At 35.7% G+C, this 14,219-nt stretch overlaps 1 protein-coding gene across 1 annotated transcript; it reads right to left on the reverse strand.

Annotated features, from left to right (window-relative positions):
* Window positions 1–104: 104 nt before the first annotated feature.
* On the reverse strand, window positions 105–12,273 carry LOC132163262 (indole-3-acetaldehyde oxidase). The gene is made up of 10 exons (XM_059573473.2): window positions 12,041–12,273; window positions 9,670–11,370; window positions 8,662–8,921; window positions 8,303–8,512; window positions 7,845–8,063; window positions 6,171–7,136; window positions 3,369–3,464; window positions 3,077–3,175; window positions 2,247–2,436; window positions 105–574 (listed from the first exon to the last, which is right to left on the reverse strand). Exons 1-10 carry the CDS (start codon window positions 12,192–12,194, stop codon window positions 348–350), a joined length of 4,122 nt encoding a protein of 1,373 aa, XP_059429456.2. The 5' UTR covers window positions 12,195–12,273; the 3' UTR covers window positions 105–347.
* Window positions 12,274–14,219: the final 1,946 nt, after the last annotated feature.

The raw sequence follows: 14,219 nt of genomic DNA on the forward strand, positions 1-14,219 counted from the left end.
ACCCAACCAAATCACAAGAGGTTATCCTGTGTTTTACCCTTAAAAAAAAAACAAAAGATCAAGAATCTAATAGTAATTCCCCTTCCATTAAGCTTAACCACAACACATAATCAGCTAGCCAGAAAATACAAAGATTTATCTACTACCTTTGCTATTTCTCCTGTGAACAAATTTGGAAAAAAGAAGAAGAATGAAAACACTACACCCCAATAATAAACTGGAGCTCCATCGTTTCAGCAGTTATCATAATCACCTGCAAGCCACCAAGATTAATTACTTCATGTTTCATTGATTCCGAGTAGCAAACAGCTCTCAGCTAGTAGGATCTTTGTGAGGTGAATATCCTTTCACTTTGTGCCCATTGACCATTCCAAGTACCTCTCCACGCCTTCCAGCCCACAGAGCTCCTTCACAACGGGCATGGTGGCAGGAACCTCCAATTGGAATGCTGTTGATGTAGTGGTAGACCCATCTTGGCTGCTCCAAGAGAGAAGCTGTTTTCTGGCTTCTTTGATAGCTGCTCTAGTAGCGCAGTGTACTGAAGCTGCTAGAACTAATGGCGGCTCACCCGAAGCTGCATGAAAACAGTTTTCAGTTTTTTTTTTTTTTTAATTTTAATTTTTTTTTTTTTTAATAACTACTTGATTTTATCTGACTACAAACTCATCACTGTCCCTGATGGCATTGCATTGATGCCATAGCCATGGGCAAGAGGTCCAATTAAAGTAGTGAGTCTTGTTTAAGCTGCAAAGTCTCTGTTTGGCATTCAGTTCCCCACCCCCCCCCCCCCCCCCTCCTCTCTCTCTCTCTCTCTCTCTCTCTCTCTTTCACTGTAACAAATCTCCCCATACATTTTGTAATGTTGAACTTGAATTATCAAAAGTTGCAATGTAAGTATTCTATTTGCGGCCCCTTTTAATTTCACCCCTCCGTTACAGAAAATTCTAACAGAGGATGCCAAAATGACTAAAATATCCCCATTAATATATATATATATTTTTTAAAAAGTGAACATTTCTGACCCACTGCCTCTTTCTTCTTTTACTGTTTTACTTTTTTTTAAAAAATTAATTAAGGGCAAAGTTTATTTTTATATAATTTTACAAGAATATAAAAGACATTTTACCTGGTGGCTGTTTGAGTTAACACAAAATTTTATTGTTGCTTAATTTCCTTCCTGTCTCGTTTGCTGTTTCTTCCTTCCCCTCTTGATTTTATTTATCCTAACAAATACTCTTCTTAGAAACTGTTCACAGCCCTGAAAGCACTTAAGTTCAGCCCCAACACCGTACAACCATCCATATCCCTTTTAGAAAACCTTGAACTCAAGTTCTTGTTACTCCTTAGCCCACAATTAACCAATCAAAACCAACCTAAAAGCTGTTCAGTAATACAACTTGTTTCCCAGTTGTTCAACATTTGCCTTGAAGATGCTAAGCTACTCTAGAATCCCAATCAATCCACAAGCCCTAACCATTTCTCAGACAATCTTAGGACCCTAAAGTCATTGTTTCCCCACATTTTAGCTCACCAAACATGTGAAAGTAGACAGCTTCCAAATTATTTTCCACGAAGGAGTTTGTCTGAAAGTAGACAGACATATTCCATGGGATAACAAAAGACTATGTCTGTCTACTTAAGAAACATGTCGAAATGCTCAAAGTCGGCAGTTTAAGAAAAATGACATAACTGACTAAATATGAATTGTATTGAGAAAAGTCTGGCGGATGCTTTATTAGGAGAGGTAATTTGATTGTCTGTTCACAATTCACAACTATACCAGGGGGGAAGAATTCCCCGAGGAACCCTTCCGTACGCTCAAACATAGAATTTTATTATATTGTTATCCATTACCTATTATGGACTCGATTGATTGAATAAGCCAATTACTAGAAGCTAGATATCAAAATTGCTGAAAAAGTTAGACACAATATTTTACTGAAATCTTGGTCTTGCAAAAACGTTCTCAGTTCAGGTATGGTCTTATAGCCTCAAACACCTACAAAAATCTACCAGTAACAAATCTCCTTCTATTGAGATAAATGGTACATTTTATTCTTTCAATCTTTTAATTAGTTTTGAAACTTTTTTTTTTTTTATAAGTAATAATGCATTAAAGAGCGCAGAGGGGTGCAATCCAAATACACAGGGAGTATACAAGAGAGCGACTAATTAGTTTTGAAACATCTTCAAGCTTTTTCAATAAAAGCCATTTGCATAAGATGCAAATATTTGAAGGAACGTACCTTTCGAAGAGAGAACACGTTTTTTGTGATGTCCACTGTTCAGTACTTGAACATTGAATTGTTTGGGTATGGTGTCGAGTGTAGGAATCTTGTACGTCCATGTGCCTTCCACAACCACTAATCCATTTGAATTTGTCAGGTATTCTTCAAGCATGAAAAACCCAATTCCTTGGACAAAAGCTCCCTCAATCTGCAAGAAGCACCTTAAATTAATGCAAGTCCATGTAGATCTCATTAGCCAGTGAAACAAATACAAAGGGGGGATTATTTGTTCTAAGCTGGGCAAGGCTTATATGATATATACGCTGCAGCTTGAGGAGTATTAGAGTGAATGTATGAATATTTGTGGAATAATATGTAATTTCTTAAGAGTATAGGGAGTAATATGTAAACCTTCTAGACGAAGGCCAAGTGTCCGAATGAGCTATCTCCAATAGCTGTCATAGTACAAAATAAAATATTCTTGTAATTTAGCTTTTCTATTTAATAAACCAAGGAGGAATGAGCTACGTAGAAACTGTAGCTCCATTCCATTTCCTAGCTTTCTTCCCATTTCAATTTCCTCTGTCTTATTTCGTTACACTAGTAACAGCCAACATTCAGAACCAGATGTGAAGAAATGACAATGATTGGAATATCATCATGAAAAATCCTTTTTCACGCATATTAAACTTTTCCAAAGCAATAACATGTAGAATGTAGACTAAATGACATATGAGACACCTTCATTTTGCTAGGAAAGTATGACACCCAAAGAAGAATACACACACAAACACCCATGTAGTGCGTGAGAGAGATTTTTAGTAGCACATGGGTCAAAACAGACAAACCTGTCCTAAATCCACGGCAGGGTTGAGACTCTGCCCACAATCATAGATAATATCAGTTTCCAAAATTGTGGTTTCTCCTGTCAAAAGATTTACCTCCACCTGTGACAGCATAGTTTTGTGTTAGTGTTTCAACTGATATTAGTAAATTTCACTGTAGTATGCTCTGTTCTGCAATATGGTACACCGGAACGGTTCCATAGTGCCCTCATGAAACTTTACTTGAAGAAGCACTTCTCTAGTTTAAAAAAAAAAAAAACATGTGGAAGAAATATGGTGTTAGATATAAACATGCCTCACTCACTGCAGCACCATAATTTAGGTATCGCATGGAAGTAAGGTCAGGGACGAAGTAAGAACTTGCCGATAAGTTCACAGCTTGAAGGTGTGCCTACATTTTTATAGATTTGAGTCAGATGGAAAAGATGTAATGTATCAAATCAAGAATATTTCAAAAGAAAAGTGCAAGTTAATATCCTGCCTCCTGGGGGTTCATATGGGCCATTCTTCATACAGCATGCGCCTACTTTACAAAATTATGCCTTTTATTTATACACTCAGACACCAAATTTAGAAAGGGGATCCAAAACCAAGTGAAGATATTTCTTGAATTACATTTTAATAACTAATTAATGTTATTAATCAAGATAAATCATTGAACCTCAGAATCAGGCATTCCATAAATTGTCAATCAGATTTGATATATATTAAGGTTTGAGAGCATTCCATGCACTCACAGATAAACAAGAAGAAAAAAAACAAAACAGCCTTTTTTTGGAAGAAAAAAAAAAAAAATTTTACAATTTCATGGGAAGTATTTGGAGTTTCCTAAACCACAAAAAAGGGTCTCAATGCAAAGGTTCATTGCCAAGCTAGAGTGCTTTTGAAGAGATACATAACGTGCCATGCATAGGTCCACAATTTCATATACATGACTAAAAGTTGAAACTGGAAGTATGACCTCACTCAATGTCTAAAAACTGTAAACGGTCAGTTTTGTTTTGGGCAAAATAAATATTTTTCCAAAAGTAATGGTTTCAGGTTTATCAAAAAAAATTAAATTAACGATGAATATATAATATGAGCAAGCATAAAGTGCTTGTCATCCTTCATTCTCCGACTTTTCGTTTTTCTTTTTTTTTTTAAAAAAAAAAAAGGGTTTGGAGGAGGCAATGAAAGAGAGACATGAAGGCATAGTCCCAAGGAAACCCAGATCAACACTTGGTAACAACATATATATTGACTAACCTTAAGCAATAAATAGAAATCAGTATTAAAAACATAAATATCAAATGGTGACATTTGACATTCTTCCACAAGCTTTGAAAGACAAACAGAAAGCGTGAGAACATAATACTAGCCCTTTTGCAACTTCAGAAATTAAGACAAACAGAAGGAGCTCAAATCCTTTTTCTTCTTCTTTCTCTTTACTTGAACATCTGCTTACCTAGCTCCTTTAGTGATTAGCTATTCTGATTTTCTTGTTCTATTCTCCTCTCCCTCTTAGGCGTTCTCTTGTGTACTACCCGTGTACTAGGGTTGCGCTCCTCAGCGTTTTTTGATATATTCAACATTACTTATCAAAAAAATAAATAAATAAAATAAGATTCTATATTGCACAGAAATTAAAAGATCATATTTTTCAACTATATATATATATATATATATATATATATATATATATATATATATATATATATAATCGAAAATTTTAATAAAAAGCGGAAGGCGCCCCTACATACATAGGAAGTATACGAAAGGAAACACAATCCTCCTTCTTTTCCACCACCCTCCTAAGTCCTATCCCACATTAAATATCTCCTAAAAGAGTGTGCATTTAAATTTAGGGTCAAATAACAACTCTCCATTGTTTCCTTTCGGAAATCGTAATTGTTTGGTATTAAGCTTAGTTTTGTTCTTGTTTGGGTGTGGTTTGGGTCTCTTATGACTGTTATGAACTCTTTTCCTTCTCTTTCTAAGTAGGAGCTTTTTGTCTTCCACATTCTTTTAGGATTTTGCTTCTGTATGAGCAAGTCCTATGGTCTTCTAGAAAACAATTAAAGTACTCTGATAAATAAATTTTCAGCATATTATGCTTTCATTTAACAGTGAGACTCCAACTAAATTTTCCTGCGTGAGATCCTAGAAAGCCTGGATGAGAATTTAAGCTCTGCTATCTTTTTCTGTGTTTTCCTTTAATTCTTTTGCTTTAAGTTCAAGCCACCACCCAGGCCTCCAGCAAACCATTTTTCAAACCTCAATTAATACTACAAATCCTTAAACCCTAAAACAGCCCAATATTCGTTAAATCGCCACTTATTCCAAAAGTTTAAGTTGATAGAAAAGTGTGAATTTAATCATTAATTAATATTCTAAAACTCCCTCTCACATGTAGACTCAAATTGTCAATTAGTGATACCCAACACGTGAAATATTTAACTGAAATTAGATAAGTTGTAGAGTTCAGGTTTGAACTCAGAACCTCTACTCTAATACCAAGTTAAAAAGTCACTTATTCTAAAAGCTTAAGTTGATAGGAAAATGTGAATTTAATCATTTAATTAATGTTTTAACACTATCAATAGCAGAAAAAGGTTTCTCTTCACATTACTGTTCATTACAGTTCCCAGCACCTGGACAGCATCTTGGGTCTTAGTTTGCTTGCATTGTTTTAAATCCAAACCCTCCATAATTCTTAAACAAAACCTAAAATCTAATCTCTCTTCGCATTGTAGGGCAGCCAAATCTCCAAATTAAGTAGCTGTCTCGCATCAATTACCTTCCCATATCAGATTTTGGTAATTCTGTTTACAGTCCTGCTTTAGGTCAAAAAGTTTAAATTAAGATCTATGCCCCAACTATAACATTTTGCGGACAAAACATAGTGATTTTTGCAACTTCTTCAGTTCAAACTTTGCAACAACTTTTAAGTTGAAATTCTGAAAACACAATAGGACCTTAGGTAATAGGAAGTCAATATTATTCAAATATCTACTGTATATAAAGACTTGGTACGATAAGGTCTTAATTAACACATGCCATTCTCCAAAGGAGATGGAAATTATCAAAATAGATTGTCCACAGTGCAAATAGCTACCTGATCAATAAGCATCTCCCATTGGATAGAATCCATTTGCTCCTGCAACCTTTCCCTGAGAGACCTGAGTCTCTCAACCAAAATATCGCAGCAAAGCCTCACTGCTTCACAGCTTGACTCAGATGTTGTGCTCCCTGCAGTAAAACCCCCTTGAATTAAACTCAAGGTATCAGATTGTATGACCCGCACTTTATCCAACAGGTCCCCAGCTCCATCGCATTTGACTGAACTGAGAGCAAATGCAGCCATCTGTTTTACCTTTGTCCAAAGCCCCTGGCCAAGTTCAATCCCACCAACTTCAACAACGATAGACCCGTCATTTAAAATGCTTACTTTCCCCGGAGTTGGTCTTAACATCACTTCATGCACAATGGGTATTCGAGAAATGCCCCTTTTCCTCCATTTATTGTTCCTATTAAACTCTTTCACCATTTCTGTCCTATGGCATAAGCTTGAAGACATGGCCAAACTATCCCAGATCGAAGGTAGAGTATACTCGAAAGGTTCATCTGCACCACCCTCATAGAATAAGCTAAGGCTGTTGTATGTGTGGAGATTTATGCTTCTGACAGAATCCACTTCCATCGAAAGTACAGATGCTACATGTTCAATTACAGCTTCGGCAATAAATGATCCTTGTACTTCCCCAGGTGCCCGCATTGCAGATTTACTTGAATGGTTTGTTTTGCACACCTTTATATCAAAAGATAAAGCACCCCAGTCATACTTTTTAAGTGCAGCCAGCACATTATGAGGCATCACTGGACTTATATCTGCAGACAACCCAGCATCAATCAATATCTCAAGTTGTAATGCTGTAATCTTCCCATTAGACTTGAATCCTACACTGTATGTTATCTTCATGGGATGCCTTCCTCCTGCCATTATCATATCAGTCTTGCGATCAAGATAAATCCTGACAGGGCGCCGCAATTTGTGTGCTGCAAGTGCACATGCTGTAGCAACCTAAAACATCACAGTTTAAGTTTGTGCCAATGGATAATTTGTAAACTTGTAGCAATAGATTACTTAATCACTTCTATCAAATGATAAAAGAGTACCAAACCAATAAAAAAAACATGATGAGAGAGAGAGAGAGCTCACTAAGAAAAAAACTGGACCACACAAACTAAAAAGGAAGAAAATAAATATTCATTTTCAACCAACGGAAATTCAAGCAAGTCTCAAACACTTTATGATGGGCATCCAATAAAATTCTTATGGGCTAAAACAGAATTGAGTGCCGGGTTACTTCATCTTGCTGAAAAGTCAATTGAAAAAAACGTGTTGAAAGAGAGAGAGATCACTAAGAAAAAAACACTGGACTGCACAAATTAAAAAGGAAGAAAATAAACAAACATTTTCAACCAACAGAAATCCAAGCAAGTCTCAAGCAATTTATGATAGGCATTGAAGAAAATCGTAACAGGCTAAAACAGAATTGAGTGCCCAGGTTGCTTCATCTTGCTGAATAAAAGAAGTTCCTCATCTAAATTAATAGAAAATTTGTCTTCCTAGAAAGGTAGTCACCTTAACTGCAGAAAATTCAGATTCAATTCTACTGTGATTAAAAATGCTTACTTTTGGATTGGACTTGTTGGCAGAGTATCAATAATGAAGATATAATCTTGTCAAAATGTTGAACTACGGAGATACATACAAGAAGATACTCACAGGCATGGCTTTTACGGACTTTCCACCAAAGCCTCCCCCAACTCGTCTTGTAATTACACGAACATTATGATGAGGAATACCAAGACATCTTGCAATCACAATGTGTGTCCACTCAGGGACCTGGCTTGAACTATAAACCACCATGCAGTTGTCTTCATCTGGTACAGCAAGGGCAGTTTGTGTCTCCATGTAGAAATAATATTGGGATCCAAGTTTAATCTGAATGTTACAATTCCCCAAAATTTTGACCATAAGAATGCATTTTCTTATTTGTTGGGTGACTGAAAAGATGCTGAATCAGTGTAACAATGTCAACAATTCTTTTTTTTTTTTTTTTTTTAATGGCAGGTTACATTTAAATTGAGTGAAATTATACATGCTCAAAGAGTAGGTGGGCTTGGGGTGGTAGGAGGTTGGGTAGGAGAAGCAAAGAACAATGGCATATGGATGACAAGTACCTCAGCAGAAACAATCTTCTGATCAGCTTCAGCCATTCCTTCCAATATATCACCAACTTGTTTTGGGTAAATGAAAGAAGGAACCTCAAAAAGGCTAGATTTCTTAACAGCCTCTTCAACAGAGAGAATTGGAGGTTCAAGATTTTCCATGTCATAATCAACCACCGCGAACTTTATGGCCATATCTGCATGCTTCTGTGTATCTGCAACCTACAAAGTCATTTTAATAAGTAGATCATGTAGAAACCTCAAAAAGGAAGTAAATGCATTTGTATATTATCTTCAAAGTGTATACATTTACAGTTAATGGAAATGAAGGCCACATATTCCTAGACAAGAATAATGGAATCAGGAATTACCACAAAGGCAAGACGCTGACCAGCACACTCTGTAAGCTCCTCAGCAAATAAAGGTTCAGTACCAAATATGGTCTTTGATCCTATATTCTCTCCACCTGTAGGGATGTCATTATAAGTAATAACTGCAGCCAATCCATCTGGATATGGTTTAGGCTGGAATTTTATGCCCTTTACCAGTGCCAAAGGTTTTGTGCTATAAATGAATGATCCATATAGGCAATTTGCTGGTGAAGGAATGTCATCCACATAGATAGCCTCACCTAGACAATTGAACAGTATGAGTGAGCCATCTAGTTTAATTTAAGAGCTTGCAGCAGTAGTTGAATGGATGTAACAAAAAGCAAAAGGAAAAGAGGTGTGGTCTGATCAATCGCTGTTGTCTAGGCTAGATGGTATAATTGATCATAATGAAGCAGATAACCTATGTAACACTAGTTACATAAGTTACAGTGAGTTCTCAGGAGAAGGTATGGGGGGAAGGTCCTATCTGGGGTAATTTATGAACAGGCTTGCTTGCAGTAATTTCCCAAGAAAAAGAGCAATGATTTTAACACCAGTTAAAACTTTAGCTCTGTTAATCAAAATAGAAGAAAATGTATGAAAGGAGGAGCTGATTTTTTCTATATCCAGCCCTCTGCTATTCATTCCATATATATATACAGAAGTGGCTACAATAGAGTGAGGAACATTCCTGATAATGATAGCTGGCCGGGACACCTCACTGGGCACCTCATTTCTTCCAGAATAGTACAACTTATTATAGCATGCATTCTAACAAGCTCAAAGATGGAGAAAAGGCAAATTTAGAGAACCTTGTAAGTTAAAAGTTCGAATTGTCCAACCCATTCAGGCCTTAATGCATGGGTCAAGTTTCAAACAATAAACATGACACCAGTAAAGAGCAGACAGATGCTAGAAATAAACGACATGATAGAACATAATTTAAATAAATAAATAAAAAAGAAAACCATGTTTATGATGCACATAATCACGAGCAGTATAACAAACCAGAAGCTTGGATGGAAGCTCCAGATTTTGTAATTGGCTCACCAACTGGATGATACTCTGTACTCAATCCAATCACCTGCTTAGCAGATGATAGCAAAGCTCGGGTTTTATTATGATCAAGCTGGACATAATTGTGGTTTATTTTGAAATCCTTGACCAAAACATTACTCATATATCCATCCAACAAACCATTAGAAATTTCACCACTATTGTCAATTAAGGGGCTAAGGAAATCAAAAAGAAAACCTATGGCCAAGCTTGACCTATAAGCAGGAGAGGAAGTGCCATCTTCAGGTATTACAGTTGCTCTAACTAATTTGATAGCTTCATATAAAACACCTACACTTAAAATTTTTCCAGCTAAAAAATCCTCCAGCTTTTTTGCTCTGATTGCATGTTTAGCCCCATAAGCACCAAAAGCCAGCTGACAGTTGTTTATAATAATTTCACCAGAAGGTTTACATCGAGAAAGTTCAGCCAAGAAAGCAGCATTTAAATAGGGCAATGCATTTCCAAGAGGTCGGGGTGCAGCTCGATAGGTTTCAAACAGCAACATAGTGTTAGTTTCACAAGAAATATTTTTTATCGATTCCCAATTTGGGATTTTAACATTTAGAAGTACACTATTGGAATCCAACGGAGGCCTTTCCAGAAACTCTTCCAACATAATCTTTTCACGTCTAGGACCATTCATTATATCTACCATTGAACCCACAGCAAGAAGTATTGTAGCAATATCAGAAGGAAAATGTTTCCGTTGTGCCATCACCAAATTTCCCCCTACACTAGCTGTATTCCGGACGAACCCTGAAGCAATCTTCTCCATATGGTTGGCAATCTTTTTGAACACCATCTCACCCTTTGAGTGAACTTCACATTTGTTTTCTTTCCTTAAAGCTTCAATCGCTTTAGTGATTGTCACAGTTGCTCCAATCTCGATCCCTGCTGGATCTTTTCTAATTGATGAGAGCTCGGGAATATACCTTATATCAATATATCTGTCATAGCGATCTAATTCCTTGTAATAACCCATTCCCGTGTTACCAGAAACTAATTTAATCAAGCTTCCATTATCAGCCTCAATGGACTCCAATAAGCTTTGAAGTTCCTCGACACTAACAGGATTGTACCAGCTAAATCTTTTAGAATCCAAAAGCATGGAAGATCTGATTTCCTTCTTCAAGAACTCAGGAAATGTAGAAATCTCTTTATTATGGTTATAGAAAGGTAATCTATTTATTTTAACTTCTTTACTATCTCCATTTCTCCAAAAAGAGTTTAAGCCCAAATCCTCAATATCAGCATCAGCTGCAAAACTCTTGCAGGCATCAGCTATTGATCTATACCCAGTACAGCGACAGAGGTTTCCTGAAATAGCCTTTTCGGCTTCAGAAACGGTCAGCTTGGAGAATCCAGGAGAGGGCTCTGGTCGATTGGTCTTTTCAGCATTGACCAGAGCCCCAAAGAGTGAAACACACATTCCAGGAGTACAAAACCCACATTGAGAAGCATGGAAACCAGTGAACCTTTGATGAATTGGGTGGAACCCATCTTTGCTGTTTCCAAGGCCTTCACTTGTTGTAATAGAGTATCCATTTACACTGCAAAGTAGAGTGAGACACGAACTTGCTGTAAAATCCTCAACCTGGTCAAGTACAGGGTCATACTTTGAAAGTAGAACTACACAAGCACCGCAACCACCTGCAACCATAAATTATACACCATCTAAGCAAATCATTTCTAAGTTATTTGGAGACAATTTATATGCTACACAAATCCATTTCCAGGCATAGTAAGATAATTGAAAAGCTGACACAAATCTCAGAATCATCAGAATAACAGAAAGAGATTGCTTGAGAGAGAGAGAGAGAGAGAGAGAGAGAGTTTGAATTACAGCTTTATCTTACTTTCCAGAGAAGAAAAAAAAAAAAAAAAAAAAAAATCATCAGAACACTCAATTACAAAGACAACCCGGACAGTGTAGGATATTAGTTGCTAAGGTCCCAGATAATGATGATAATCCAAGATTCCAAACTATAACCATTTTTTCTTTTCCTCTATTTTCTTAGCAAACAAACAAAAATATGGTCAGACCAAACAACCATCCAGTACTGTAAGAGAAGAAAAACACAGATTCTCAATGACACGTTAACCAACAACATATTCCAATCCATTTGCCTAAAGAGGAAAATCAATCAGAAGCAAACCAATCGATTAAACAAACTTTCTTATATATACGTATAATACAAAGACATAGAAAACAAAGCCCATGTTCTAAAAAATGTCAAAAGCCCTTTATTCAAGACGAATGAAACACAAGAGTCCATTACAAAGATTGCAGTTAAAGCAACACACACAGACAGAAACCAACCTTCACCACAGCCGAGCTTCACACTCTTGAAGCGAGTCTGGGAACGCAAGAACTCCAGCACAGTAGTTGAAGGGTCAACACTGGAGAGCTCAAACCTCTCTCCATTAACAGCAAAAACCAGACTCTTTCTGGTTGTTTCTATCTCCACCGCCATTTCTGGGAGACACAGAAGCCTTGAGCTCCTGCTGGACTTTTGTCTTTAAAGAGTTCAAGAGCAACAGTACAGACAGCACGCAGCACACCCAGATGCCTCATACTGATGTCACAATCCCAGGAACTTTATGTCTTTTTCTCTTTCTTTTTTTTGGGTGATGCTAAAGACAACGCCCGACGTGCATCAACAGTACTCTTTTTTTAATCCTTAGAAAACAATTTACTGTTCAACCAACAAACTTTTCTAATCTTTTTTTTTTTCTTTTATTTCTCTTTTTAAATTTAATTAATTAATTAACAATTTTCAAAAAAAAAAAAACAAAAACAAAAACTTTTTGCCTGTTAATAAAAAATAAAAGCATTAATAAATAATTCAACACATAAAATACTCAAAATTACTTTTAATCACATCACAAAAAAAAAAAAAAAAAAAACTAAAAATTTGTATTAAATGAACTTGTTTATTTTTTTTGACCTTTTATGTCACATTAAAATAATTTTGTTAACCAAAATTTTCTTTTAAACAAATCTAGAATACATTTTAACAACATAATTCTTTTTTTTTCTAAAAAACAAAAAACAAAAATAATTCTTATTCGTAGTAAGTCTAACCAAAGAGACTCATGGTTTAGAATTTTTTGGTCTAGTGGTCTCTTCTTTGATCTTTGAATTCCTAGTGAAAGATGACCGAGATTGTTCCAATCTTTGAAGTTTTAAAGATGAATGGAAAGATTTTTTTTTTTTTAATTTTTTTTTTAAAGTTATTTTTAGACTCCTAAACTACTATGTGTTTTGAGAAGACTCGTAAATTTTAAAAACTCTCAATTTAACCCGATGAACTTTCAATTTGATTCAATTGACCCCATCTGTCAGATTCAGCCGTTAAAATCTAACGGCAATGACTAAAAATATCAAATTATCTTTCGATTTTCATTTTTTTTTAATATTTAATTTGAAATTAAAGGTAAATTTAAAATTTTATAAAAAAAATCAGTGGTATAAAGGTTATTTTATCACTTTTAACGTTTAAAATTTGATGGAGGGGGTACATTGCATCAAATTGAAAATTTATGGGTTGAAATTGAGAGTTGTTAAAATTTAGAGGATCTTCTCAAAATGCGTGATAATTCAGTGGTCTTAAGTGAATTTTTTTTTAAAAAAAAAAAAACAAAAAAAAAAAAATTATGAGTGAGAATACTTTTTATAACCAAACAAACAAGCACTTTTTTTTTTCTTTTTTTTGAAGAATGGAAATATATTTCTACATCAATAAATAAGGAAAAAAAATGTCATTATTGACTACGAATGATAATTTATAAGTTACAAGATTTAAATCTTCTGTGTGAGGGGATTTGGAGTTATAAGTTACAAGAAGTAAGGTTTAATCTTCTGTGATTTGGAGTTCTGTATAATTTCCATTATGGCTTGGAGTGTGTATATATATATATATAATATAAACTTAATAAACCAAAATCTATTGCCGGGAAGTTCATCTCTGCCACGCCTGCGCCCCTCCACTTGCTTTCTCATCCTCAAATTGACCATGAGCCACTGATATCCCGCCTCTCCACCAGCGTGAGGAGCCCATGCGCTGCCCATTCCACTGGCGCATGAGGCACACACACCGCCTCCTTTGGTGGTGTTCAGTTGTAGTTCCTCCCTTCCCACCTCATTCCTCAATAAAAGTGGGATGATAGTGCACTTTTTTGGAACCATTGCTAAGCATGCTCATTTGTACAAGAAAGCGAGATAAAAGATATTAATCAACTGCAATTATTGACAGTGCACTTTCTTTTTTTTTCAGCTGCCCAATCTTCGATCACTACATACCACATTTAAGGTTGCCCTTTCTTCTGCTTCTTATAGCACTAGCCGCAGATGTTTTATATATTCTTTCTTTTCTTATGTTTTGAAAAAATTTCAAAAAAACTCAAAAAAACCTAAGATTCCTTACATTTAACTAACCCTCAAGGATTGTTACAGTATTTTCCAATGTGTAGAGAACCAAAAGTAGTTCACTATACAT

The sequence above is a fragment of the Corylus avellana genome, chromosome 8 (genome assembly GCF_965113065.1).
Source record: "Corylus avellana chromosome 8, dhCorAvel1.hap1.2, whole genome shotgun sequence".
Classification (NCBI taxonomy): domain Eukaryota; kingdom Viridiplantae; phylum Streptophyta; class Magnoliopsida; order Fagales; family Betulaceae; genus Corylus; species Corylus avellana.

What these genes read in the sequence shown, in the direction of transcription:
- LOC132163262 (XM_059573473.2), bottom strand. Translation starts at nt 12,194, where the DNA reads ATGGCGGTGGAGATAGAAACAACCAGAAAGAGTCTGGTTTTTGCTGTT. An exon ending in AGTCCGTAAAAGCCATGCCT is followed by an intron (nt 7,137 to 7,844) that starts GTGAGTATCTTC and finishes GTGATGTTTTAG; the next exon opens with GTTGCTACAGCATGTGCACT. An exon ending in ATGGTGCTGCAGTGAGTGAG is followed by an intron (nt 3,176 to 3,368) that starts GCATGTTTATAT and finishes ATGCTGTCACAG; the next exon opens with GTGGAGGTAAATCTTTTGAC.